A 25,240-nucleotide genomic window follows, 5' to 3' on the forward strand; every position below is an offset into this window, starting at 1 on the left:
AGCCTTTGGAGATTTTCTTCAATGTACGAACTCCCAACTTGGTCAAAAGAGGGCGCAAGTTTTCCGACAACGGAGGCTCTTTTGGCAGAAACCGCACCAACATATGAGCAAATAATGGGACAGAGAGAACCCCCCTGGCCTTTATATTGGTCACTGTTATACTGGTATCTCAGGAATTCTTTTTGTCAGACATCTACATGTAGGGGCGATGTGTTAAGTGACAATAGGCTGGAGAGTGTATAGGGAATGAAGTTGTTGGGGGTAGCCTTCTGTCCCATTTCGTGCCTGGTATACGCTTGTGCCGCTTTAAAAATGACCATTACAACGTTGGGGCACGCATGTTTACTCCCTCCACTCAGTTTTGCTCATTGTCTAGGGCCAAATACTGAAAGCCAGCTCAGCTTTTGTTATTGAAACCTGATTTCTGGTGTAATTCTTTTCTTATTTAGTCATTTAATGCAGCAAACGCCTTTTTCGAGCAGTGAATTCTGCGTTGATTCCCTCTGTTCCTGTAAAACAAATCAATATATTCTTGCATCCTGAGTTTTCCCAAGAATTTGAAACGCATAAAGGGGAAGCCAGCTAATGATGTGGACACTAAACTACGATGTGGCATTGCACACAACAGTCCGTGCCTGTTAAATGCAGCATTTAAAAATGAAACGAGTATTCACACGATGGTAGGCCGACCATTGTTACTAACGGGAACAACATTTAGGCTTTTGGAGGGGGGACAAAACGATAACATTTTGGACTGAACTATTTACAGATCTCAGAGGTTACTAATCGTAGTCCTTTCTGTTTAGGATATTCAAGGATCATTCCCATTTTTGTGATTTTAATAATGGTGTATAACTCTTCATTTTTTTTAATAGTAACGTTAAAAAACGAAGCTGACCCAAACACAGCTCTGTATGTACAAATGACGTTGAAGTGAACATTAATGTAAACCTGCAATGAAAAGGTTCACGACAATGTTTTCCCCGTACAATTGTTTCCCGAAGTGAATGTTTTGCAGGGATTTGTAACATCGATAGGAACTTCCTTGTACCCTTGCAGTTACATTTTTTATTGTTATCTACATTAACAATAGACGTTTTCCCAGACACTGATTCCTTACAAGTGTATGTTCAAACTTGTAACTCTATCGTCATTGTAAAGCATCCTTACGTATACAAACTTGCTAAACAGCGTGTTAAATACGTGTTCAAATCTATATAGGAGAACAAAAACATGTTATGTACTACAGACAAAAGAACTGCACAAAAGTACCGTGAACAAGCACGACGAAGAATGCCGTATTTTTAAAACCTTACTTGGAATAAGTCTGTGCTACCAAAACACTTTACATTCTATTGTTATTATTGCTTTTTAAAACTGATCTGAGACCACAACTATTTGCTAGACACGAAACTACAGCATCAAAGACACTTCAGGCCAAACGTAGATATAAAGTCATTATTGATAAAACTACTACTGATAATTATCACTGATCTAGTGTCATTTCAGGAAAAAAATCCAACTGGTAATTACTTGTAAAGTAAACATGTTTTAAACTAATTATAGTGTACCAATTTCCTGAGCCATCTGTATTCATCTCCATTCGCGTCTGAGCTTCTCTAGTCGATTAATTAACAAACACTGAGGTGTCATCCATTGGATTAGCAGTGCGATTCTCGGTTTGTTTCTTCTCAATTGCCGTCAAGCTCTGGTAGTATAGCACTCATATTCTGATATTCCTTTCGCAACGGTTCCATATATGTCTAAACATGGGAATGTGTATATTGTATAGTATTTACTTGAGAGGAAAAGAAATCACATCACATTGAAATTAATTATTCAAGCCTTTACTTGGGCCTACTCACATGTCTAATCCGATTGTCGGCCATATCACTCAGAATTTCTACAAGATCTCTGAAGGTTGGTCTGGCATTAGGATCCTCCTCCCAGCAGTCACGCATCAGGACATAACTAAAAAAAAAGTGGGACAAAAACGTCTGCGAAAATAGCTTTAATGATGAGAAAATCTCCTCATATCTGTACAGGATTACCTGCATAAATTCCTGTCATTCTGATTGGCGAATTGTTGACCACATGTCACTGGCTTCTTCGTGTTATCCAACAGTACCCGTTAAAGAGAACTTCACTTGACTGCTTTCCACCCCATTTCATAATAACAACATTCATTCTTAGTAAAAAGGTAATCTAAGGTAACCAGTCTAGCACTGCAAGGCACTACCGATATTCATTATTTTATTCCCTATTTTATACAAACGTTTTCATCATCAGAGCACATGGCGTATAGATTCACCACATGCGTGCATCCATTGTACACTTTCATTGAATGAATCCTCTCAGAAAACAATAGTTGTGGGGCATATACAGTCCCATATACATTTACTTGTTCTTTGCCTATGAACTATACACCTACCACCCGAGTTTGAAATCCCGGCTCGGCTCACGTGTCGGCTGGGTTTTCAGTTGTCCCTGACTAATTCTGTGGGTTTTACCCAGAACGTTCATATGGGGTTTTCTTTCCACCTCTGAAAAATGTAATGGCTTCTAATGGTCTCCTCTCGTCATTTTTAATTGACCATGCGAGTTTAGTGTCTACGGTGCCTGTGAGGAATCCTCGGGGTCAGAGGGTAATAAGAACAACAATAGCAAAATCATTTTCTTTCCCAGCGCATCTGTATTTGAAAGTCGCCCTAGTAGACCAAACTTACTTGGACCGGACAAAACAAACTTACACATAGTCATGACAGTTGTCCGGCTTAGACATACGATAACCTCTCTTGAGCATATCTGCCAGGAACTCATTCTGGATTGTTGGGTATGGCGTTCCCCCTTTAGTTAAAAAGACGCACATTGAATTATTATGGACCTTAAACCAAATTAGCTGAATCGGCAAAGACTGAACTTTGGATAGAAAATGTTAGTGGAATGAATATGCCCGAACTTCATTTGGATTGACCTAACAAATAACTGAATTAATTTCGTGTGAGCCAAACAGAAATGTAGACAATGTTTGTCATTAACTGTAAGCCAACGGCGCAAAAGGGGGTTGGGAAGTTTTGCATTTTCTCTTATTTCATAATTAACTTACAATTTATTACGATAATCTTTCACATCTGTGGCAAACGTAGGCCTATAGTTTGCTTAATTATAAGTGTGTATTGATTTTGAAAATAGGACTTCTTTACTGCGTACAATGTTTCAACCCATTAAATTTATCCATCTACAGTCAGTGTAAGTATGCAAAGACACAACAATGCACGCTTACCAAAAGTAACTATTTCCCACAAGAGAATACCGAACGACCACCTATTAAAATGATCAACATTACGTAATTCAGTTACAGATTTATAAACAAGAGAGAATTATTAACAAAATGATGCATGAGGATGGAGACATGCTCTGCTGAAAGATGCATCTTTGTACCACTCTGTGTATCTGTTTATACTCACGGACATAGCATTGCTTTGTAAACGTAACAGCCTTTAATTCGATTCAAAATGCAACGTTTTAAATGATATAGCATTGGAATAGAATTAGTGCAGCTTAATTACTCTGATGGATAATAAAAAATGGAACACAGAGTGTTCCTATCCATTAGAGGGCATCCATTGGGGGGGGTAAATGCATTTTTTTAGCAAAGTGCCTTAATTAGGGGCCCTGAAGTCAATGTCAGATTGACTTCCGGGAATTTTTATACATGCCTTGACAGAAAGGGGACTCGAAAAATATACCCCCTTTTCTTTATAACGAAAAAGGGGGTTATATTCCTGTTACTTTACCACTCCTCCGCCTATGTATGCATCTTACGCCTGAACTTGAACGCCATGTTTAAGTAGAAAGTATTGAGTGAATGTCTTACACGTCACTCTGCGTTGTGTATAGCTGGTGCTTCACTGATTCAATGGCTAACCAACGTAAGGGCACACGTCTCTGTCATGTCAGAAGAAATAGAACTTCACTGCGTTGAGATGTTACTTCTGTGCTTCATATTTTTCATGTTAATAACCTTACATTCGTCGAAGACAATTATACAAATACTGACTGCTTCGAGTGATGCAGTTAAACTAGCCACTCCAGGAGAACCATGAAGCATTATTACAAAGGATGTGGCCGGGCCAGTTTTAGTACACCACGAGATAAAGCAGTCAATATATTGCTTTATAGCACACCTCTCCTCACACTTGAATATTTTTAAAATGTAAAGGATTTGTCTGTTTAAAAATGAAATTCCTCGACAGTTTACTAGCTCTTTTTCAATTGACCTCTTAACGAAATGTTTGTACCAAGCTTTGCAGCGCTAACACTTCGAAGTGAGTACCAGGCGCATACCAGTAATGGTAGGAATGGCGTCCTCTTTGACCTTTGTGCTTGGTTTACATGGTAGTATATGCATGCTGAGCGCAATTATTTGCATACGAAGCGCGAACCAAAAAGAATTACGGGAGAGTTTGGACGTTTTGAAAGGACACGGCAGAAAACGAGGAAAAGCACGGGATCTGGAACGGTCTTTTGCAAAATGACAACGTCTGGAAATAGAGCTCAGTGCAATGTGAATGTTTGATAACATGCCTTTTTGAAGAACAGTCCTGTAATGTTTAGTTTTGCTTATTATTTTGCGGAACTGAATTTTGTTATTTCAATCAGGTGCCTGACTCTAGGCCTAGGCTACTGCGCACTGCGAGGCAAACTGAGAGTAAATTTCAATCGTTGCGTCTAATTACGAAGACTAAGAACAAAATAAGCTCCGAATTGTTGACAACTGTGAACATTACATTGTTTTAATACTTTGCGTTGTATTATTTTTCAATACTGTACCCTCGATGTCTCGGGACAATCCAAAATCGGAAACCTTAGCAACCATTCCCTCACCTACCAGAATGTTTCTTGCTGCCAAATCGCGGTGAATGATCTATGAAGGAACGCATAAATACTTAATGAAATTACTTGTTTATTGTGTTTTCGAAGTCAGCATTCTGTGTAGTGACAACTTTTGTCTATGGTTAAGATTGCTTGATGCAAAGATCCTCTCATTATCTTGTCGATTTTTTTTCGTTACCCCCGCGTCTGAAAGATGCTCCATTCCGCAGGCAACATCGAGTGCAAACTTGACCAGCTGTTCTGAAGACAAAGCATCCTCATCAGAGTCTGACTGCGAGCGAGCCGTGCGTAGGTAGTTGCGCAGATCGCCATGCGGAAGGTACTCCAAGGCAACGTACAACACGTCTAAATAGTTTTGAAAAAATGCACCTTTGTTTAGCATATCGCAAATATTCATTTCATAATGCCAACTCATTTAAATCACTTGACCTTTGCACAAAATTAAGGTCAGTCGATTTTATACCTCCCTGTAGGCAAGCACCCAGAAGTAAAACAACGTTAGGATGGTAGCCGACAGAAGCCATTGTCCAGAACTCATCCATGAAATCGTCCCTGTCAATACGAGAAGCGCGTCCTGAAAAAAATCAGAAAGATGTCGAAATTAAATAACTTAATACATGAAACTTGACAAAGCTGAAATCAATCGAAACAAGTCTGATGAGGTACATACCTAAGATTCGATTTTTACAACATGTTCTTCAAAGTGCTTCAATGCCGTTAATTTATCCCGTTTTTTAGCTACCTTTTAGCATCTTAATAGCCGCCCTGTTGAGCTCTCCGTCGATTTTGATAGAACCTGACCGCACCTCACCAAAGTTTCCGCTGCCAAGTATTCTCTCATCAACGATAAAGTCATCCCGAGGAATGATCCATCTCTCAGCCCACAAGGGAAGGACAGAATCTTGATTCCTTTCTAATTCCACGTGTTGTTGTCCTTGGTTATTTTGGTAGTTGACTGGCTCTTGCGTTGTTGAGCTATCCGATTCCAAATGTAGGGACGTTCTTTCCTGGAAGCCAAAAGGTTGGTCTTTCTGAAGGAAACACGATTTTGTTTTATTTTAGCATTGCAAATCCAGGCCTAAATCAGAAAATATCTTACCATTTCAATTGCGGGTTCTTCAACATCATGCGGAGACGTTGTGGTCGGTGGTACATTGTGACTTTTCCTGTACCGTACAACAAATACGCCAAGGACGACAAGTGTAGCAACTAGTACTGCACCAAAGGCACTTACTACCCCAGCAAGAACCATGATGTCAATCGTTATAGACGAATCCTTTTCTAAAGAGGAAAAGTGAACTTTTTCAGATTTGCAGACTTTATTTTCCAATTTACTTCAACGATTCTCCATTTAGTCTCAAACGTGATTATGTAAAGAAAACCTGAAATTACGGGATTTACGCTAAATCGATATTCCTGTTGACTGTCCCATCCCTCCGTAAACTCTCTCTTACCGATGCATGATTGAAATCGCACTGTGGTACTAATTTCTGGCTTAGGACCATTTGCCTTGCAGTTGAGACTTTTGATGGCATCTCCGCTTTGCTGACTGGGGAGAGTGAACCTGCTGAATAAGTCTACGAGGTCTGCATCTGTGCTAGGGGTCTCAGCCACTGACCCATTTATCTCTTTGTTATCATTGATGACCCAAGTGATCCTCCATCTGTCAGGTTCAGCTTGCTGCAATGTACAGCCGAACACTCTATTCATTCCCGACTGAATGCAGGTTGATACAGATCCATTACCTAGATGCTCGCCTGTGATAAGATCCTGAATATCGATGGAAGGGTCTGAGAAAAGTCCTAATGAATGAAATAGAGAGAAAAAATGTCACGAGCGGTTTTTGAGAGGTATCTACAAAACTGTAATGACCATTTGCTATCGTACTTTACCTGAGCAATATTGGAGCTGTACTGTGATATAAAGCGAATTGTTTTTCAAACTCGTGGCCATGCACGTTAGATTCTTCCGAAGATCCTCTCCCAGCGAGTTAAGGAAAGTGAAACGACTGCTCACATTCACAAACCCACTTGTACTCGGAGTCTGAATTCTTGTATGGCCCTCAAATTCGGCATCTCCGCTGAGCCATTTGATGCTCCAAAAGTCGGGTTTGGTGTCAGTTACTGTGCAAAGAAAGGTCGGGTCTTTTCTCTTTTGCAAACAAATTATATTAGAAGTCCCAGACGGAACTCCCGTAGAGACATCTTTTAGAATCAAGGTGGAATTTGTCGTAGGACCTTGTGTACATAAAATAAAAAAAAGGAAAAGTAAAAGGAAATATAAATGAAAGTTTAAGAGTATACACTCTGGAAAATTGCACTGCTGAATGAGTTGCACGCAGTGTACTGTATTTCACAGCCGTCAGCGACAATACTCAGCTGAATACTGTGTTCGTTAAGCAGTAACATTACCAACATCGAAATCGATAATGAATTGATGTCAGCCGTGTACAGCTCGATTACAGTAAATTAATGTAATTAGCTGTGATGAATTACTGTCAAATTAGAGTAAGTTACAGTCAGCAATGGATAACAGCACATTGCCGTCAGTTAAGGTTACATGGCATGTACTGGCAACCTTGTTACACAGAGGTCACTAAAGAGAGACAAATCCAAACTTAACTTAAACAAACTGGAGCTGTCCTCTGGTGAGCAATATTTTTTAGTGAAAGAAAGATTTTTTTATGCATAAAAGACAAAAAAGGAACCAAACCGACATAAATCCAACAAAACTATAGTCCTAATTGCAGCCTTAGCCAACACAAATGCTACAACTGAAACTTTTCATATCCCAACCCAAGAAACTATTACAATTCTCTACCACCTAGCAACCCATCAACCTATCGACTATTCTACCAAAAAATAATTAAATAAATAAATAAATAAATAAAAAATAAATAAAACAAGGAAAACTCAGCAAAATACGATTTATTAGCCAAAAACAGCTGTAAATTTGCAAACGGGTCCCACTAGCATTTACTCCAAAAATGAGCAAGATATGGAAAAAACCCTTTTTCGGACGTTAACGTGATCTGTTGCTGAAATTAATGCCATTACATTAACCAGAATGTATATCAAGCATTCACATTATATACAGAGTAATTTCTAGAGTCTGTAGAATGGGTTTTTCATTAAGTATTTGGAGAAGCGTGAAAGTGAAAGAAGAACAGAAACGACTTTTACAAACTGTACTCAAAACAAAACTGAATTTGTTTCCGCGTTGAACAGGAATGTTCTTGTTCACAAAATGGTTGCGTTTGTAATCCAAATAGTTGGCAGGATTCATTAAAGGCTAGCCAAACATACAAGCCAAAGGAAATAAAATCACACCAAGGTATATACACTACTCCAAAAAATTTAAGGACCACTTTTTGTGTACAATTTTTTATTTGAGATTATTATTATCATTATGAGATACAATGTATTTTACAGCTGAAAATACCCTAAATGCAACTGTCCTGAATGACCTCAAACACACTGTTATCAATTTCACATGTAGTTGGTTTCAGTTGTTGCATAGTGTCTTTCGCATCTTTGGTTAAGAAAAAAGTGTTCCTTAACTTTTAGAGTATTAGATATATAAATCAAATCAAGACAATGATTGTGAAAGTTGTATATTTTCTGCTTCTATGAACCCAATTTGAAAAAGAAAAATACAAAAGAAATTAAATATACGAAAAATTGAGTCCTGAATGCGTATTATCAAATGAATTACTCAAACGAATATTACAACACGAAAATGAAACTAATGACTCCTAGGTCCTCACGCAGCAGGAACAAACGGTCAACGTAGAAAAAGTGCATTGTTGACAAAAGCTAAATAAAACCTTTAGAGTTTCAATACCTAAAGACATTTTGACATATCTCACACTAACATTTACAGCACATCGTCCACCGTTTTTAAAGGCACTGATACGTCAAATCGTATCTACTACAGTAATAATGATTCAGTGCGATATCAACATAATGTGCCATTAAAGAAGAAATGGGGTCATTAAATTTAACAGTCTCCATTTGATCACTCGGCTTTCACTGCATAACACATATATATATATATTTTTTTTTTCATTAGACGTTAATATATGTTTTATAAAGAATTTTGCCTATTTTCTTCGTTATATGTATTAAATGATTCAACTCTAGGTACTACCATTCAGGTACGTTCAGGATTTACATAACACTTGAAATACCTTGTAAAGTTTTTGGGAGCTAATCATTGCCTCTCCGTTTTACAATGACATCTGCAAGATTATTTAGCACTGCTAATCAACATTATTAATGTATTAGCAGATTTTTTTGAGTTGAACAAAAACTTTGAACAGAGTGCTCAAAGGATGTGCTCTAAACTAATCCAACGCCAGAGTGAAAGAAAAATTAGATAAACAAATGAAAAAGCGTCAAAATTAAAATTAAATAAAAGAGACACTACGAAAGATATTGAACAGTGCTTCTCACCATTATCACCTATTTATCCAAACCGGAAACAAAATGCACAACTGTCACTGAGCATGTATGCAAAATGCAAATATCACATCAGAAAATAAATTCTGACGTCCGTATAGTTTAAAACCATGCAAAGGAAATACAAAGTTTGACAAATGCACTTTAAGCCGACCAGTCTAATGTATTCCTCCAAACATGGTGAGGCTGTAATAGAATTTGAATCGTTGCACAAAACATTTTTGCAGAAATGTGCTACATATTGCGTCTTACATTGCATCTTACACTTGCAGATCATAAACTGATATAAACTAGAATACAAAAATCACACGTGCAGTGTTTGTATAAACACATGCATATTTTTTCCTTGTATGTGAGACAGTAACAATGAAATTCTTTCGCTTTCGAGTAGGAACTAATATGTTAATTAACTGTCAATGGGGAAACAGTTGTTCATATTTCCTGAAACTGCAACAGTTTTCTGCTTCAACGTTTTTCCTTAAAATGAGGGTAAAATAATCCGTCCCAATGGAGATGTTGTACAGTTTGCAAAACAACTTTGGATTTTTAGGCCATGCATTAAGTTTGACTAAGAGAACAATTTGACTAAGTTTGAAAGCAAATATGTCATTCATCTTTTCCATAATCATAAACAAGCTTTTGGCAAAAAGCTTGTATCCGTGTTTCCTTTTGAATGCAGAGGGGATGGCTAATTGTCGCAAAATTATAGTGAGGAGCTGCTTGTGATCAACATGTGTAAAATCCTCTTGTGGAGGTCACTTACATGCCTCAGTTTCATATGGGTTATAAGTGTGCACTGATATTCTCTGTCCTATTTACGATTTCACGGTGTAGGTGAATGCATGTTGGCTTTTTTAATTAATTAAAACACTTTACAAAACTTGTAAGAAATCTGTTAAACTTTTGAACCATGAACAGCAGAGGAACTGGTATGCCTAACTGCAGGCAAAATACTGCACATCTACGTGCCTGGCTTGGGCATTGAGTGACTCACCCCCTATTTCCCCTGTTTTTTCCATAATGCAAGGTTGTATCCAAACAGGCCAATTCGAAATACAAAAAAAAAACAACAACAACAACAAAACAAAAAACAGTCATGCGATATCAGAGCGTCCAAGTAGCCTCGGGGGCACTTCATTTGGGCATGCACTGTTTGAATACCGAACTGGCTCGTTACAACCTGCTACTCCAGCGTTATGTCAATACCCAAGGCCTTAATTACAAACCATTACACAAAGTTTAGCAACAAACAAATATTACATATTACGAAAGAAAACAAAAAAACACAAAACAAAACAGAATTTACTGACACTGGGTGTGCACCAACTTAGAGAGCAAACGAAGGGCCCACTACTCTACTTTTTTCTTCCAACATAGAGATCTAAAGCAGCCCATACCCCTTTTAAAAATGTACATGCCGAGTAGGTTACAAGGTGGAATGAGGAAACGCACACACGTGTGTATTTGCCTGCAACTGGGGGCCCCATTTTGTTCCTCTTTTGTTTGTACTCTAACTTTTTTAGAAGACCACCCATATGTTTTCTACACAGTTGTCAATCGGGGGCCCTCTGTCAATCGGGGACTGTATTGTCCTCTATTGTTCAAGGTCCCAAATTGAATGCAGAATCAAACTCAAGCGTTTTGCAGCACTTTTTGCAAAGTTATAAAATCCCAAAGCAATTGTGAAGTTCTGTCGCATGGGGGGGGGCAGTAATTATTATTTGACCAATCTTACCAGAGCTGTAGCAAGAATGTAGTTGAACGGTCGCAGTCAAGGGTTCCCTATCCAGCCCAGTAGCCAAGCAAGTGAGATTCTCAATGAAGACATCTCCCTTTGTGTTTGTCACAGTGAATATGCTGCTGACGTTGAATAGGTCATCTTTCATTGTAGACTCCTCTTTGGTACTGTTCTGCACATGAGAGCCGTTGACAAGCCACACTATTTCCCACGTATCCACAGATTCCCGTACTGTACATTCAAATGATCGCGAGGCTCCAGGTGGAATGCAAATCGCCGAAGAAGCTTTTTGAACGATATAACCGGTGAGCACATCACGTAGACTTAATGTCGTATTAACAGCTCCCCCTGCAAACAGAACACAGCCTTTTCAACATATTTTGCAAGCATCAAGAACTCTTATCTATAAGGTCAAGGTACCGATGCCGGATAGAAAAATTGCACGCATTCTTCTTCACGGAAAATAATGTCAAAGAATCCTGGTAAAAAAGTTGCTTGTTAACATATTTCGGAAGATCAAGAGAAAAAAAAGGATCTTGTTTGCAATCTGTGCAATCTTACCCGAGCAAACATCAACTTCTACGGAAACGCTGTGTTGCTCTTCATCATTCGAAGCTACACACGTCACATTTTTCGTGAAACCCTCGTATTCTAAGAAAGGCGCTGATATACTGTTACTTGTGTCGAATACACCCCCATCCTTCATGGTCTCGACAAGGGGACCGGCATTTTCTTTTTTGTCACCTATGATCCAGGAAATATTCCACATAATATTTCTTGTTCTTCGAACTGTACATTGAAATATTCGCTCGTCTGCCCACGGATCACATGATGTGTTGCTAAGAACTGGGTTACCTTCGACGACTTCTCGAATGTCCATGACAGAAAACGGCACTGTTATGGGAATAACAAAGACGAAATTGTCACACTCAAAGTTCATGTAACCCCTACAATTGCGGTCTATGTGACCTCTCGCTTGAAAGTAAACATTGGACGCAACACTTCTGATGGATTCCACAGACAAAATCATGACGAAGAAAGACAGGATCTGTTGTTTTCTACTGAATAATCACATATTTGTTACAAATTAATTCAATTCACCTGCAACATACAACTGGAAGGTTTTCGGAGGCGATACTTCGTCTTCGAAGAGAATACAAGTATACAAACCTTCCGCTGCTATTGTGACTCGATTTAATGTAAATTTGCAGCAAACTCCTGAATTTCCTGCTAGAAAACAGGTTGAGAGATTACGATGGTCACACCACGTTAATGTTTTCTCGTTGAATACCAGTTTCACGACTGCAAATATGTCGGTGATGTTGTGCAGCACGCAGGCTAGATCCACACGATTACCCAAAGGCACCGTTTGATGAGAATCAGGGATGGTCATTAATGTCGTTGATATCGAAGCAAAATCTGAAATGAATCAGCAAGTACCTGTTCAGTATTAAAATTACATTAGACAAAGCAAATCATTGTCTCGAAGAACTCTTAACGTAACCAACTTTCTTTAGTAACACGGTTTGCGCTCTCGAGGACAACCCCCTTTTGTAAAGGGTCGCGACTCCTGAATCTAATAAGTCAAACAAAGAGTGTACCGGTACTTCAAAATGGTCAAAATATAATAAAATTCACCTGTCCAAGAATGCATGCAGAGGGCAGTCAATGCCAAAGCGACCAATATGTTCATCTTCATTTATCTCCACGTACACAACCACAAGATGGAAAACGCGACCGAATTCTTCATGGAAATCCTGCTATATGCTTTCCATATGATACATAACACAACTAAATGACAAACCCGACTGATTTGTTCACGCATTCTACAGCTCAATGCTTTTGATACATCATACACAAACTAAAAGCAAAACTCGCATGGACGTTCCTTCCACACCGTACATTAATGATGAAGTGGTGATTTATTTAATTTTTTTTTTAATTTTAGCCGTATCACTATCTAAATACTTCCTTATTTTAGGAGTATTACTGACTGAATATTCTTTGAGATAACGTTTGCAGGGGGTCAATAAAAAGTCATGCTTTGTTCAGTTTGGCAACTGTGGATTTTTGTATGGACACATAGATGGGTTGCGCTTGAATTAGGAACGGCACGCAGGTGTATATGCCAAGCCCACTGACCGTGGCTAACCCATCAACAAGCCAATTTGGTCAGCATATGGCTTGTATAACACACGTGAATGTACCAGTGAATACCTTCATCAACATTTAAAATGCTGTAATTTACCACTACCGCAGAAACAAAGACGGGCCTAGCAACTACAAAATAAGTTAGTAATTTTTTCGCAGCTCTTCAAGACGCCATGGCTTACAGGAAATTCATCACATGCTTACTGCTAATTCTTCTTGATGTCAGCTTCTCTACATCTCAAAGCCACTTATGCTCAAGTCAGTCCGGTAAGCATTGAGTTTCATAAAGTAACAAGGCCTTTTTGACTATTTAAACAAATCATTAAAATTCAACTGTTTATACAATCTTTCAAGTGGAATTGAGTTTGAATTCTTCCAAAGTTAATTAAATTTCATCTTCTATTACACGATTTTAACCACAATTCAATTAATACGTCAATAATATTCCCAGCCAATTTGAACCATGTTGATTTTCTCTGAAAGTCTTTTTTGGGGTCTCTTTGATATTCGTTATTGCTAACTTAGTGAGCCGACTTGCTTTTGAGGGAAATGCTCGAGCACACACAGGAATATTTTAGAAGATCGACATTTGACCTTTCAGAGCAGCTAAATAGCAACATTTTACAAGGGATTTACTGTGAAATTACACATTCTTTCGACCCAGTTCTTCAATGTGAGAACCAGCCTTTGATAGAAGATTGTAAATTACTCGATTGGTTTATCTGATCTCTCATAAAATTCCTCCTGGATGGATTTAAATGATTATATTCGTGGAATGGAGTGAAGTGTATTATCCTTTAATTTTAGGATATTTGATATACTTTCAACAAATGTGTAAAGACACTGGGCAAGCGCAAAATCCATGGGTTTTGTTGGGAAATTTATTGCCGATCAAACTGCCCATTGTTGATTGTAGTCTTAATGAGTGTTGCCAAGAATATTTGGCAATATGGTTGCCCGGTGGTCTCCAAAATAATGTACTTTTGTTGTCAACCTAATTGGGCAATAAGAATAGTTGATGGATCTATCTAACTTCTTTTCTTCCTTACTTCCTGGTATAGTTTAAAGCATGTTTCTTTGATTGCATAAACTATAGAATCGACACCGCACGACACATTTGGTAGGAAAAACTATGTCCAGGAAGGAATTTGGCATCGCGTTAATTGTCCAGCATTCCGTGAGGAAGACGATATTTTCAGGTTTTATTGGTACAAAGGAGAAACTTTTCGTCAAAATGCTGTACTTCTGAAATATGCCCGTGGGGAAGAAAGCTACGAAGTGACACCATGCAGATACAGCTTCTCAAGTCATTTCAGCCTTCTAATTAAAGGAGTGAAAGTCGCCGACGAAGGGTCATATTCGTGTCGCTCTCTAGTACGTCATATAAAAGAAAGAAATGCGACACTTGACATTAAAGTTATTGGTAAGAAATAGTATTTCAATTTTGTTTTCCATTGTCGATGCTTAAAAAGAACTGAGTCAAACCTGGGATGAATCATGCACAATATTCACTGCTTCAAATTGCAATCTCTTTTCCCGCTTGACACAGAATGTTCTGCAATCGGGGTATTTCATCATTTTGACAAAGTATGCACGGAAACACGTCCACCTTGTAGTGCTCAAACAACAATCATGGTGTCGACTGACAATTTAAACATCCGCTGCTCTTAACTTGATGACGTTAAATTAACGAGTAAATAGGCCTTACCATGGGGTGAAATATAGTTAATAGAGAACGACGGTATCATATTCTGGTGCTTATACAAATTCACGACCCTCATTTAAAAGCCTGCTATCAGGAGGGAGGCGAGACAGCCGATATGCAAAAGTCTAGTTTTCAAACTTGATGATACAAACAACCTTAAGTCCGTAATAGTCACAGCAGAACGTAAAAAAAATATATTAAGAACATACTCCATCTTGTGATAAAATAAAAAAGTGGCAACTGCCATAATCTTGGGTTCCATTCGAAAAATTCATTTTTGCAACTACCCCAGGTGACATCCATCTCATCAATTTTGTAGGTGCTAGTTAAGAGTAGTATTGTCCACACAATTATGGACCTGGTGCAATATGTTGGAAATGACAAATGCACTTTTTTATGCGCGCCTGTAGAAATAACCTTCATTATGATATATTGTTTTCAGCTAGCATGTTCCCGGCGAGCACCAATGCGTCAAAGACCATTCATAATTTGGAACCTGGACGAAGACAGAGTTTGAATTGCATGTGTGCAATATCAAATCCCATGACTGAAACATCAGTGGTGTATTGGTCAACAGGAGAGGGCGTTATGTCTGAAACTGAAATCATCGCTGCTCGTTTGTCTGATACAACCACCGTGCAGTTCCGCTACGGTTCTGACTTCAGTATAAACACGAATTTCTCTCTGATAATAAACAGTTTCAAGGCAATTAACAAAACCCAGAGGTTTTGGTGCCACGCATTCCAGACTGATCTCACACTTAGAAGTTGTTACGCTGATGTCAACGTAAGAGGTGAATGTAATCTTTGTTGGCGTTTGGACCAAGTAAACAAATGAACGCAACATTATGCATTCGAAGCTCTTTGTTCCTGATTTTTTTCACTCTAATAATTTAGACGTTTAAAATGCCGGCAGTTTGAGTTGTGTAATTGCTTCTTCATTCCATTTTGTTTTACAGAAAGACATGGGTTTCCAGTAGAGCATGCTTTAAGGGCATCTGAGAGCATTTTCTACGTCTTTGAAAAGACTTCTCAAGTGATACCTTGTACGAGTTGGAAATCTCGTGATAAGGTGTGCCACATATCGTGGTATAAAGGAGGGGAAAGTGTGACATACCATCTGTCCTACTCTGTCTCGAATGATTACACTGATGGGAACGGTAACTTCGAACTTTCTAGTGACTTTGGCCTGATTCTAAAATCCGTTGATTATAATACCTCTCGGGTGTATTACTGCACTGGAGAAGTTGGGAGTTCTAGCAATTCAACTTTAGTCCATGTTATAGGTAGGTGTATTCTTATAGTCATGTTACCATGAAATAAACGCAGAGTAAGACTTCGTTTGTTCAACTGCTTTGCATGCAGGCACAACTGTTCTTTCGATTGTTAGAATAGGTAATCAATTTCGTATTTGTTTACAGGACAAACCTTTGAAATTGACGGTGGACCAGTGCAAGAGAATTTAACAGCTGAGAGAGAGGACAGGGAGTTAAGATGCCCTGCCTTGCAGAACAAGACAACAAGCGCTTTAATTTGGTCAAATGGATCTGCCGATACTATTCAAACCTCTGTGATTGGCACCATGAGTTTACCGGGTGGCAACAACTTAGGCCTATCGTCTCGGTATGCAGAAAATAGCTGGTGTAACATATCGTCGAACGGGTCCCTTCTCCTAAACGACTGTGTTCTTTCTGACGGCATCAGGTATTGGTGTCATGTCTTCCCTTATGGTGCCTTTGTCATCCGATCTTTCGTGGATGTAATAGCATCAGGTAAATTGATTTATCCTTTAGAGCTTAATTAACAAAATTGGAATTCTTCCTATACCATCTGAAATAATTACCTTGGTAAACCAATGATGCATTTTGAAAGGTATGATTGAATTTAAATACTACGCTGTTTAAAGCTACATCATAGTAGTACGTAGAGACATAGTGCTGATCGTTATGGATTCCGCTAACGGCATTTTATTTCCCTCAAAACGAAAAACAAATCGATTCATCCACAAAATTTGGATAGGAAGTGCATGGCCATTTGGAAGTAGGCGCCTTAGTTGTGTGTTTCTGTGCCTTTTTTTTAATGAATCGATCCTGACTTTACCGGACGGGACGGAATAGACCTTTCCACTGATAAATAAAAAAATATTCACCAATAAATTCATAGTTTTGTACTAACAAATTCATAATTAAAAATATGAAAGCAGGTTTAAACGGCAATCTCAAAAAATCACAATTGTAAAGTCATTATGGAGCACTAAATAACACACTTAGATTAGAAACTACTACCAACAAAAGAATTAATTGAGGAATTTTCTGAAGAAAACAACTCAGCAAAGCCACAAAAACTGAGAAAATTATCAAAATCGCACCCATGAACATTTTCAATTGCCCACTCACACTTCTTGCCGCCAAGGCCATTTGTGCATATATGAGCCCACAATTATAAAATGTATTAGTGAACAGGTCTATTCGATTGGGCTAACTTTTCAAAGCACACTACAACTGAATGTGAAGGACAAAAAGAATGATATGTGTTTGTCAGGATTTGAACTGCAGTCTACTCTGGGAATAAAGGTCGCTTTTAATTACCGTCTCTGTACAGGTAGTAATCACAGACCATCAGATGGAACACAACCAACAACGTCAATAACAACCATTGTAGTCGTAGTCGTCTTTTCCGTTTTAGCAGGGCTTGTCGTCATATTTATGGTAGTCTACTTTAAACGCCGTAAAAGGGTATCTACTGCCTTTCTTAATTTATTTCTAACGAACAGACAAAACAAACAAACGTGTGGTGGTAAATGCAGAATGTCGCTGTTTCATATATCAAGCTGAAGGAAAGTTTTCGATTTTTCTGTTTTGGGCAATTCGGCTGTTTTTGTAGATGCTACCACTACCGTATCTCTATTTTAATTTCACCGATGTTATAATGTTAGATATCCATCGTAATGCCGTAAAGAAAGTTTCAACTAAGTCAACTTTAAAAATAAAAATAGCAGCGATTTTAAGAAACTGAGTACGCAGAAGGTTTTTGAGGACGTCACTTACACATGATATAAAACAAGTACAGGGTCACCCCCTCGAGTTATTACACGAGACTATTCCAAACAATTCTGTTTTACACTTCTCACAGGCAAACGAACATGGGAATTATAACCTGACGCCCAACGCGCAGATGCCTTCTAATGACGGGGTAGCATAGTTGTGGCGTTGGCTACAGCTGGCTTTACGTCAAGATGTAAAGTTACAAGCAGAGAGCAGTGATCCTCGACATGCGTCGAGCCTTCGGTGATATCAGAAGAGATGGTTAATGGTTGTTAAACAGACGATTCTCGAGGATTTGAATGTATGCTTCCTACGACACCTTTTATGGACTCAACCCTCTTTAGTAGAGTGGCCCTTGAAAACACTTTGAGACCACCATCGACATTCCTAAGGGAAACAGCTGGTCTTGCATACTGCTTGTGGTATTTCAAGAAGAAGTAGAAGTGCCAACCGGATGTCGATTTCGGTGGTTTCTAACAACCTACCATTTTATTTTTTTTTCCTTTGAGAAAGATTCTGCTAAGATCGAAAAAGTCAGGCCCTTTATAATTGTTTTGTGATTTGTATTTTAGGTCACTGTAGTCAGCAAGCAGTTTTCAGCAGTATTGTATTAAATATCCCTGGGACCTAATATAGACTTCACTAAAACAGCTAGCTAAACTAATGTTCATTGTACTCTCTACCACGAGGACTTCGGGCCTTGCCCAATATTAGATTACTAATACACTGCCGTGAATTATGTGATTGGTGAAGTAGTAGTATCCTCGACCACTGTTTGGCATGGGATGGGCCGCCTGTACGCATGTACCCACCAGCGTGAAAACGTTGTTGGGTGAAAAAAAAAAAAAGTATGTCAAGTTCTTGTAGTGAAAGAGATAATAATGATCCCCATGAGAGCAGGTATAATGACATTTGGGGAAAGCTGTATAATGTTTTTCAAAAGTTAGTCTTATTGAAATGCGGAAGGCACATATTTTTTTCAGTACCACTTTAAGGAGGACAGACCTTGGGTAGAAAACTACTTCACCTGTTGTTAAGCAACCGTTGGCCAATCCTACGAACGTGAAGTTTAACCCTTTAAAACCCCAACAGTGTTTATTATCGTAATACGTTTACCTCGATGATAAAAAAAGCAAACTTTTTTACAAGAATATGTGTACTTTAGACTCAAAATGACAGTTTGGGTAGCTATTGACAATTAAAGCGCCAAGGTTTAATTTATGGGGGTGCAAGTGGTGGCTGTTAGTCAATTTTGTGTGCACAAAAATCTTTTAATACACTAGAAAACGGTTGAATACATAAATGCCAATCAAAACTGTATTTCCTATATTATTTAGGGTATATGAAATAATTAAGATTATGGTATCAAAGTACTGTCCAATCTGTTATGTTTATGTATACACACAAAGTCTTCGTGTGGCGGATTATGGACTGGTACCGCACACGACTCTGTGTGTGACTCGCGTTTGAATAACCTCGCTGTTGTGCAGAATTTTCTGGTGCGTTGTGGACGTTTTCCCATAAGAATTCGTTCTGAGAACTTCTGAAAGAAACTTATGAAATTGTGAGAACTTTGTAGGAACTGAGAAATTTCTAGACTTCCACTGTCAACGACTAAACTATTTTTCGCCGTCTGAGGAGTCCAGCATTCTTCACTTTAGTGATTGCCAAGCTCTCGCTTGTAAGGTTCTCTTTTATAGGATCTTTTCTTGATTCCTTACCCTTATCATTGTAAACTAGTTCCAATGCGTATTAATTTTCTATGTTTTAGTTTTGAAAAGATTAGTGTAACATTCTCATTAAATCATAACTGTTTATTTGTTCCTTATATCAGTGTGATCTTGTTGGATTTCTCTGTTGCACATGCCAAAATTGAAGCTTTGAAATAATTACTATTCACAAAAAGTTTGGAGTTTTTTTCGGATCGTAACACCATTATAACCTTTGCTGCGTGGGTCTATTCACATCCTGTGACCCACCCCTAAGAAAATGTGCAGAGCGCCCTCAGTCAGATATTGAAGGCAATTTTCGTAATTTCTATATTAATTTTTTTATGGCCAAATGCAAAGACCTTATAAACCAACCTACCTCTGCCGATGCTGAATAACCTAGTTTAGTCGCCTTTGAGGTTGAGACTGCCCCATGGCGGGTATAAGTTTCACCAGAGCCAGCCTCTTGCTAAGTCCCATAGGAATACGAACTAATTTCTCTGATTCCATAAAAAACTGTCGCTACAGAAATACCATTTTACCTCGTGCATTCAGCCTACATTTAAAACAGTTTTTTTCAGAAAGTTTCCAAATTACGTTTGACTTGACGGGTAATATGCTATTCTTCGCTTGTTCTCATGACTCAGTTATGTTGGATTTTAGGTGTTTGGTGATTGTACGTGTCGTCTTCTACGCTATATTGGGGTTGAATTTATGTGTAAATAGACGATTTATTGATTGAACCATACGTTGACAGCATTATTTTATGTGATGGGGCGTCTTTTTCTGGCGTATGAGAAACAAGTCAGTGACGCAACACAAATTCAAATCTTCCGCTGGGCCTATTCCTGAAAGTTTGTGTGGGAGGACAGATTACCAAAATTGATGTCTGTGATTCCTGTTTTAATTGGCCAGGTTTAGTCCTCCACCTGCGCATGAACCATAATTGTGATACTCTTACGCTGTAAAAACATAACAATACCTAAAATAGTCATTATTCTGGGGCACTATCCCACTGGTGCATGAAATGCAGTCACTCTTATGTTATATAAAAGTTGTCGTTTTAATGTTTTTCCGTGTTTTAAGTACAATCTCGTCCACAATTTGCGTAAGCGTCCTCTACAGATACGATTATATGGACATTGCTATCAAAATCGGACAGAGCACTTCTATGGGCTAAGAACCACGGTGATATATTTAAGTATGAATATGAATATACGGAGCAGTTGGATCAGTTTGCAATTAAGATAATACTGATATATACATTACATCGTTTAGCAGATGTGATGAAGGAGGCAACATGCACACGTAAAGACGCTTTTACCGTGAAAATTAAATTTTCACACTTCAATCCACAGCCATGTTCCTCCTTTGTTTTAATTTCTCCTCATTCAAACGACACGATGGAGGTATAGGAATAACGTAACACTGGAAGATTAAGATATTATGCTGACCTTGGCTTGAAAAGCTTGAAAAACTCTCGGAGGCAATCATAAGTTTAAGGAACGAAAACAAAATACCTTCGTGATTTTCCCCACTCTCTGTTGGACCCTTTCACTACCAACTACATAAAGGCCCTCTTAAATTCCACCAAGTAATTTATGGAAATAACAATGCATCCTACAACCACTTTTTCTTTATTCTTAAAAGGTGAAATTATACAATATTTAAAAAATTGGAGAAAATTATCCGAAATGGGGATTACCCTCATATATAAGTGTTTTCTACAATGCTACTTGACCTGCGATCGGCACGAGCTGTATAGCTCTATGGAAACATTATTCTTAATGGAATAGGCTTTCCTAATGTGTGGATACTCGCCTGGAGCTGTAATTATCGATCGAGTATTATCGTATAATAATATATGTGTTATTCGCATAATGAAGCAGCGCAGGTTCATATTGGAGGTCCAACTGTCTAGTGACTTGATTTCAAGTCTGCAAAATATTTCTTAAGTACTAATGAATCAACAGATCAACATTCCAAACCACAACATTCCTGACGTTGGTTGACGTTTCCTGCTAGTTGGTCATGCTCAGTCCAGTTTCCATGCAATCCTGCAATATCTAATGTTGAAATATTTACACTTCATACTTTCTACATGAGAGAGCACAGACAGAAAAAGGCCATGAAACCACCTTATAACTAACGTTACATTATCTGAAGCCGATGAACATAACTAAATGTCTGACATACAAAGTGAAAATTTGACAGAATGTTTTTGGACAAGAATGGACTATTTTTGAGATAATCCATTCTCTGTCAAATGGTACTCAGACACTTTACCTTTTCCCCCTCTATTTAGAGGAATTTAATTCCTTTGAGGCCCATGGGGCTTCAAAGAATTTATTTCCTGCAAGACGGTTTCAGGTATTTGGGTCCGGAAGAAACACTCCTTTGGTCCTTGGCTAATTGATACAAGGCCTTGCTGCCTACTTAGGCAGAACCATAGCGCAAGGTTGGCCACTTTTGTCCTAGCAGTTTAGTCCAACGGTTTAGACAAGTGTTTTTCTCAATCTAATTTTCAAAGCAGTTCTCAGTACTGCAATTTTTCGGCTCAATTTTGGTCTACAATCCTACCGTGCGTGGATTATCATGCCAAAGTCCAAGAAACGTGCCGGCGCTGGCCAAACAACGATAGCAGGCAAACCGCGTGGACGGCTTCGTTCCGACCGTCAAAGTATCCGTGACGCCGCAACCGATGCGTCCATCGAAACAGGACCTTCGACTTTGTCCCAGCTGGAACCGTCTGCGATGCTGGCTGTACCAATTGTTGGGGAAATGGTGTCCTAAATACCTTTAATCAAAAGTGTACACACGTTAATGAGGCAGGTTGCTTTCTGGGCTTTGCATAACAATGTCCAGCTGGGTGCCAGTTTCTGGATTTGGAGTATGAACCTTTTATGAACCTTATGGAGAAATTGCAGTACGTCTACAAAAAGTGTAAACTCCTGATGATACACCTTGCAGTTTGTAAACGGCACTTTTTCTGTTTTCGTATCAGTTTTATTCACGTATTCCAATCTGAAGCCCGGAACCCGATCATCTCTGCGACACTTATATTGGATAAGACATTATGCTCTTATTGGAAGGGGATAAGATTCTCTTCAAGACGACATTTGTTTCAGAAAAAGTCGATGTTTACCTCCGCCAAAGACCTTGATAGACTTCTGCCTTTCTCCTTCCAAACCTCTTACCCCTGTTCCTCTCAAAATACCTAACGAAGAAACCTACATAGCGGCACCACACGTAAATGGTCACAGACTCGTCCATTTCTCAAACTCTAAACACGAACACTCCGACGGCTTTTTCATTAGCTTCATCGTCAGCGATGCATCCATATTCGGTTAGGGGAGGCTGATGGGTTTGTTCATTCCAGTGTGGCGTTCATTGTCACTGTCAAATATCCTGAATTCCAAACAATCCAAAATACACCCTACAAAACCACAAAGCCACTATGCAACCAATAACCTCCCAGATTGAGAAGTTTGCCAGTCGAAGAAATAATTGATGAAGTGGGACTGAAATTCAGTGACAACATTACAGGCTTGCCAAAGATCTAAAGCCGCTATGTAGTGAGTAGATTCATCCAAAAGTAGGGGCAGCAGAGGACCTGGAATCGAGCTCAGAAGGTTTGACCCAGATGACGTCTTCTACTTTGTAATGCAGAAATGTATGGCCTTTCCCCGAGGATCATTTATTAATTATCACAGATCACTCACTGGTTGATGCATCTTTGAAGAACGTTGCTGCCCGACTGAATAGAAAAAAATTCTGTAATTACCTTGGCATTATATTTCCATGAGATATCAATTCTTTAGATTTCCATGAAAAATGATTAAAGGCAAAAGGACGTTGCTGTCACGGAACTGCATTACATTTATACTGCCAAAGTTAACGATGATATAAAGAAAATTCCACGATTCCCTTACGCGATAAGGGGCTATTTAGGCCCATCTCACAGCTCCAGAGTGGGCGGATTCTGCCCCCTAAGAACTCGGTTGTGCCTCTCTCGATTTTTTAGAAACTTGGTATGTACATCAAAACACCCACCATTTCAAACGTGAAGTTTGAATTCGATCGCACATGTTTTTGTTGTTCTGAGTTCATGGCTATGTGCGCGACAGTACGCGTGCATTAAGCACCGCAGTGGAAAAAGTACACATTTTTGGTTGACCCATCTCGAAAAAATGTGCGCAGCAGAAGAACAGTATGTTCGATCTTCACAGCACTGGTGTCAAAATGACCGCAAAGATGTGCAGATGTGAGATCACAGTAGCCAGTAGTATCAAAACACTGGATACGGCTCTTCACTGATTGATCAAAATTCGGCTCGCCCGTCTCTTGTGAACTGAAATAAAACACTGGCAGCACTGGGTGAACATACGTGATCGAGGACCAACAGTAAAGGACAACTGACCAAGAGATCACATTCAATAATCGTTCTTGGATTTTGTACCAATAGGTAGATACACCAAACCAACGCAAAAAGTGCAAAATTGACAAGATGTTCCAGCGAAAGCTACAAACAGACGGTCACGGACATCTGATCATTTCCGCCTCGGTAAGTCTGTTTTTTATTTCAGAATTCTACAAGTGAATATAAGCTGTAAAGATTCGAATTTCTGTTCAGAGCATTTATCATTCATTTTACGTGACAAACGCTGACAACCAGCAAACTTCAAATATCCTGGCACATGCAACCTAGTTTGTACCTGGCTTGATCTGGGTATACGTGCATAATAAGGTGACGTTATGATAATTTCGTCATTGGCTAATTTTGTGTGTCATTTCATTTATAATGTTTAAACAGGCGAATTGTTTAGATGTTTCATGATACCTCTTGCAATCTAAGGTGATAACTTTTTTTGTTAGATTTTTGTAAGCAGCACTTTTACTTTTCGAAGCAAAGACCATAAGTCAACGTATATATATGCAAAATATGAAACAAGAAACTTAACTTCAATGGAGTCAATAACAGACTCCAAATAGTTCAAATTTGTGAAATCAAAAGCAACTTAACCCTGAAGTCCATCATGGAATTTATCATCACGGTACATGGATTTGTTTCAATTTTGCTTTCAACAGCGAATGATGTGTTTCTTTCTTGCACTTGGAGCCTCAAAAGCACAGTTCAACATTTGCCCACCTGGTTTGGCAGGTAATTAAACTATTTAGTTCAATCTTTGCGGACCTTGATCATGCTTTTCAAACGATAAAACCAGTTAAACAGTTGTTTGACCCTCCGCTGCACAGGAACGATTTTTTCATGTTAATGCTCGGACGCTGTCACATGAGTATCAGCTGAATTCACTGCACAGAGCCTACTTTTTACGCCCATTGCACCAAGGTGATCGTTTTGAGATCGCTTCCGTTATAACCACAAAAATGTGACACCCCCAACACAAAGAAACTACTCAGACAGCTGTCTACAGCTCAGAGACACATAAGCGAGACTGACCATTGATATAAGACAGGCCCAGGCTTTCCCAGGTTTGCCCAGGCACTTTCTTTGTCAATAAACCCTTATCAGCACGT

The 25,240-nt window shown here is 38.8% G+C and overlaps 2 protein-coding genes and 1 pseudogene across 6 annotated transcripts in view; 2 read left to right on the top strand and 1 right to left on the bottom strand.

Moving 5' to 3' along the window:
* The window catches only part of LOC147795652 (uncharacterized), a 30,095-nt gene extending 8,880 nt beyond the window's left edge, over positions 1-21,215 (top strand). Inside the window, exons 3-10 of one of the 4 annotated variants that reach the window (XM_087131192.1) lie at positions 11,317-11,399; positions 13,354-13,512; positions 14,342-14,668; positions 15,393-15,743; positions 15,909-16,235; positions 16,371-16,721; positions 17,551-17,684; positions 18,082-21,090. In XM_087131192.1, coding sequence (XP_086987318.1) covers positions 13,419-13,512; positions 14,342-14,668; positions 15,393-15,743; positions 15,909-16,235; positions 16,371-16,721; positions 17,551-17,684; positions 18,082-18,150 — 1,653 coding nt within the window. In that variant the 5' untranslated portion in view covers positions 11,317-11,399; positions 13,354-13,418 and the 3' untranslated portion in view covers positions 18,151-21,090. Of the gene's footprint in view, positions 1-11,316; positions 11,400-13,353; positions 13,513-14,341; positions 14,669-15,392; positions 15,744-15,908; positions 16,236-16,370; positions 16,722-17,550; positions 17,685-18,081 lie in introns of all 4 variants that reach the window. The other 3 variants (XM_087131193.1, XM_087131195.1, XM_087131194.1) reach the window with 3 other exon arrangements.
* LOC110982329 (uncharacterized) overlaps positions 1-25,240 on the top strand; it is a 59,187-nt gene that overhangs the window by 6,009 nt on the left and 27,938 nt on the right. Inside the window, exons 2-3 of the transcript XR_015423659.1 lie at positions 24,168-24,266; positions 24,791-24,863. The gene's annotated coding sequence lies outside the window, so the exon portion shown is untranslated. The remainder of the gene's footprint in view (positions 1-24,167; positions 24,267-24,790; positions 24,864-25,240) is intronic.
* Positions 1,587-6,859, bottom strand: LOC147795653 (tyrosine-protein kinase receptor Tie-1-like; annotated as a pseudogene). Its single transcript, XR_015423662.1, has 12 exons — positions 6,789-6,859; positions 6,351-6,698; positions 5,996-6,177; positions 5,639-5,903; positions 5,360-5,470; positions 5,075-5,241; positions 4,834-4,927; positions 3,878-3,971; positions 3,284-3,324; positions 2,751-2,847; positions 1,866-1,971; positions 1,587-1,763 (listed from the first exon to the last, which is right to left on the bottom strand). The product of XR_015423662.1 is annotated as a tyrosine-protein kinase receptor Tie-1-like (transcript).

Source organism: Acanthaster planci, linkage group LG21, assembly GCF_054643075.1.
Source record: "Acanthaster planci isolate LZ-2023a linkage group LG21, COTS_SCS, whole genome shotgun sequence".
Taxonomy (NCBI): Eukaryota; Metazoa; Echinodermata; class Asteroidea; order Valvatida; family Acanthasteridae; genus Acanthaster; species Acanthaster planci.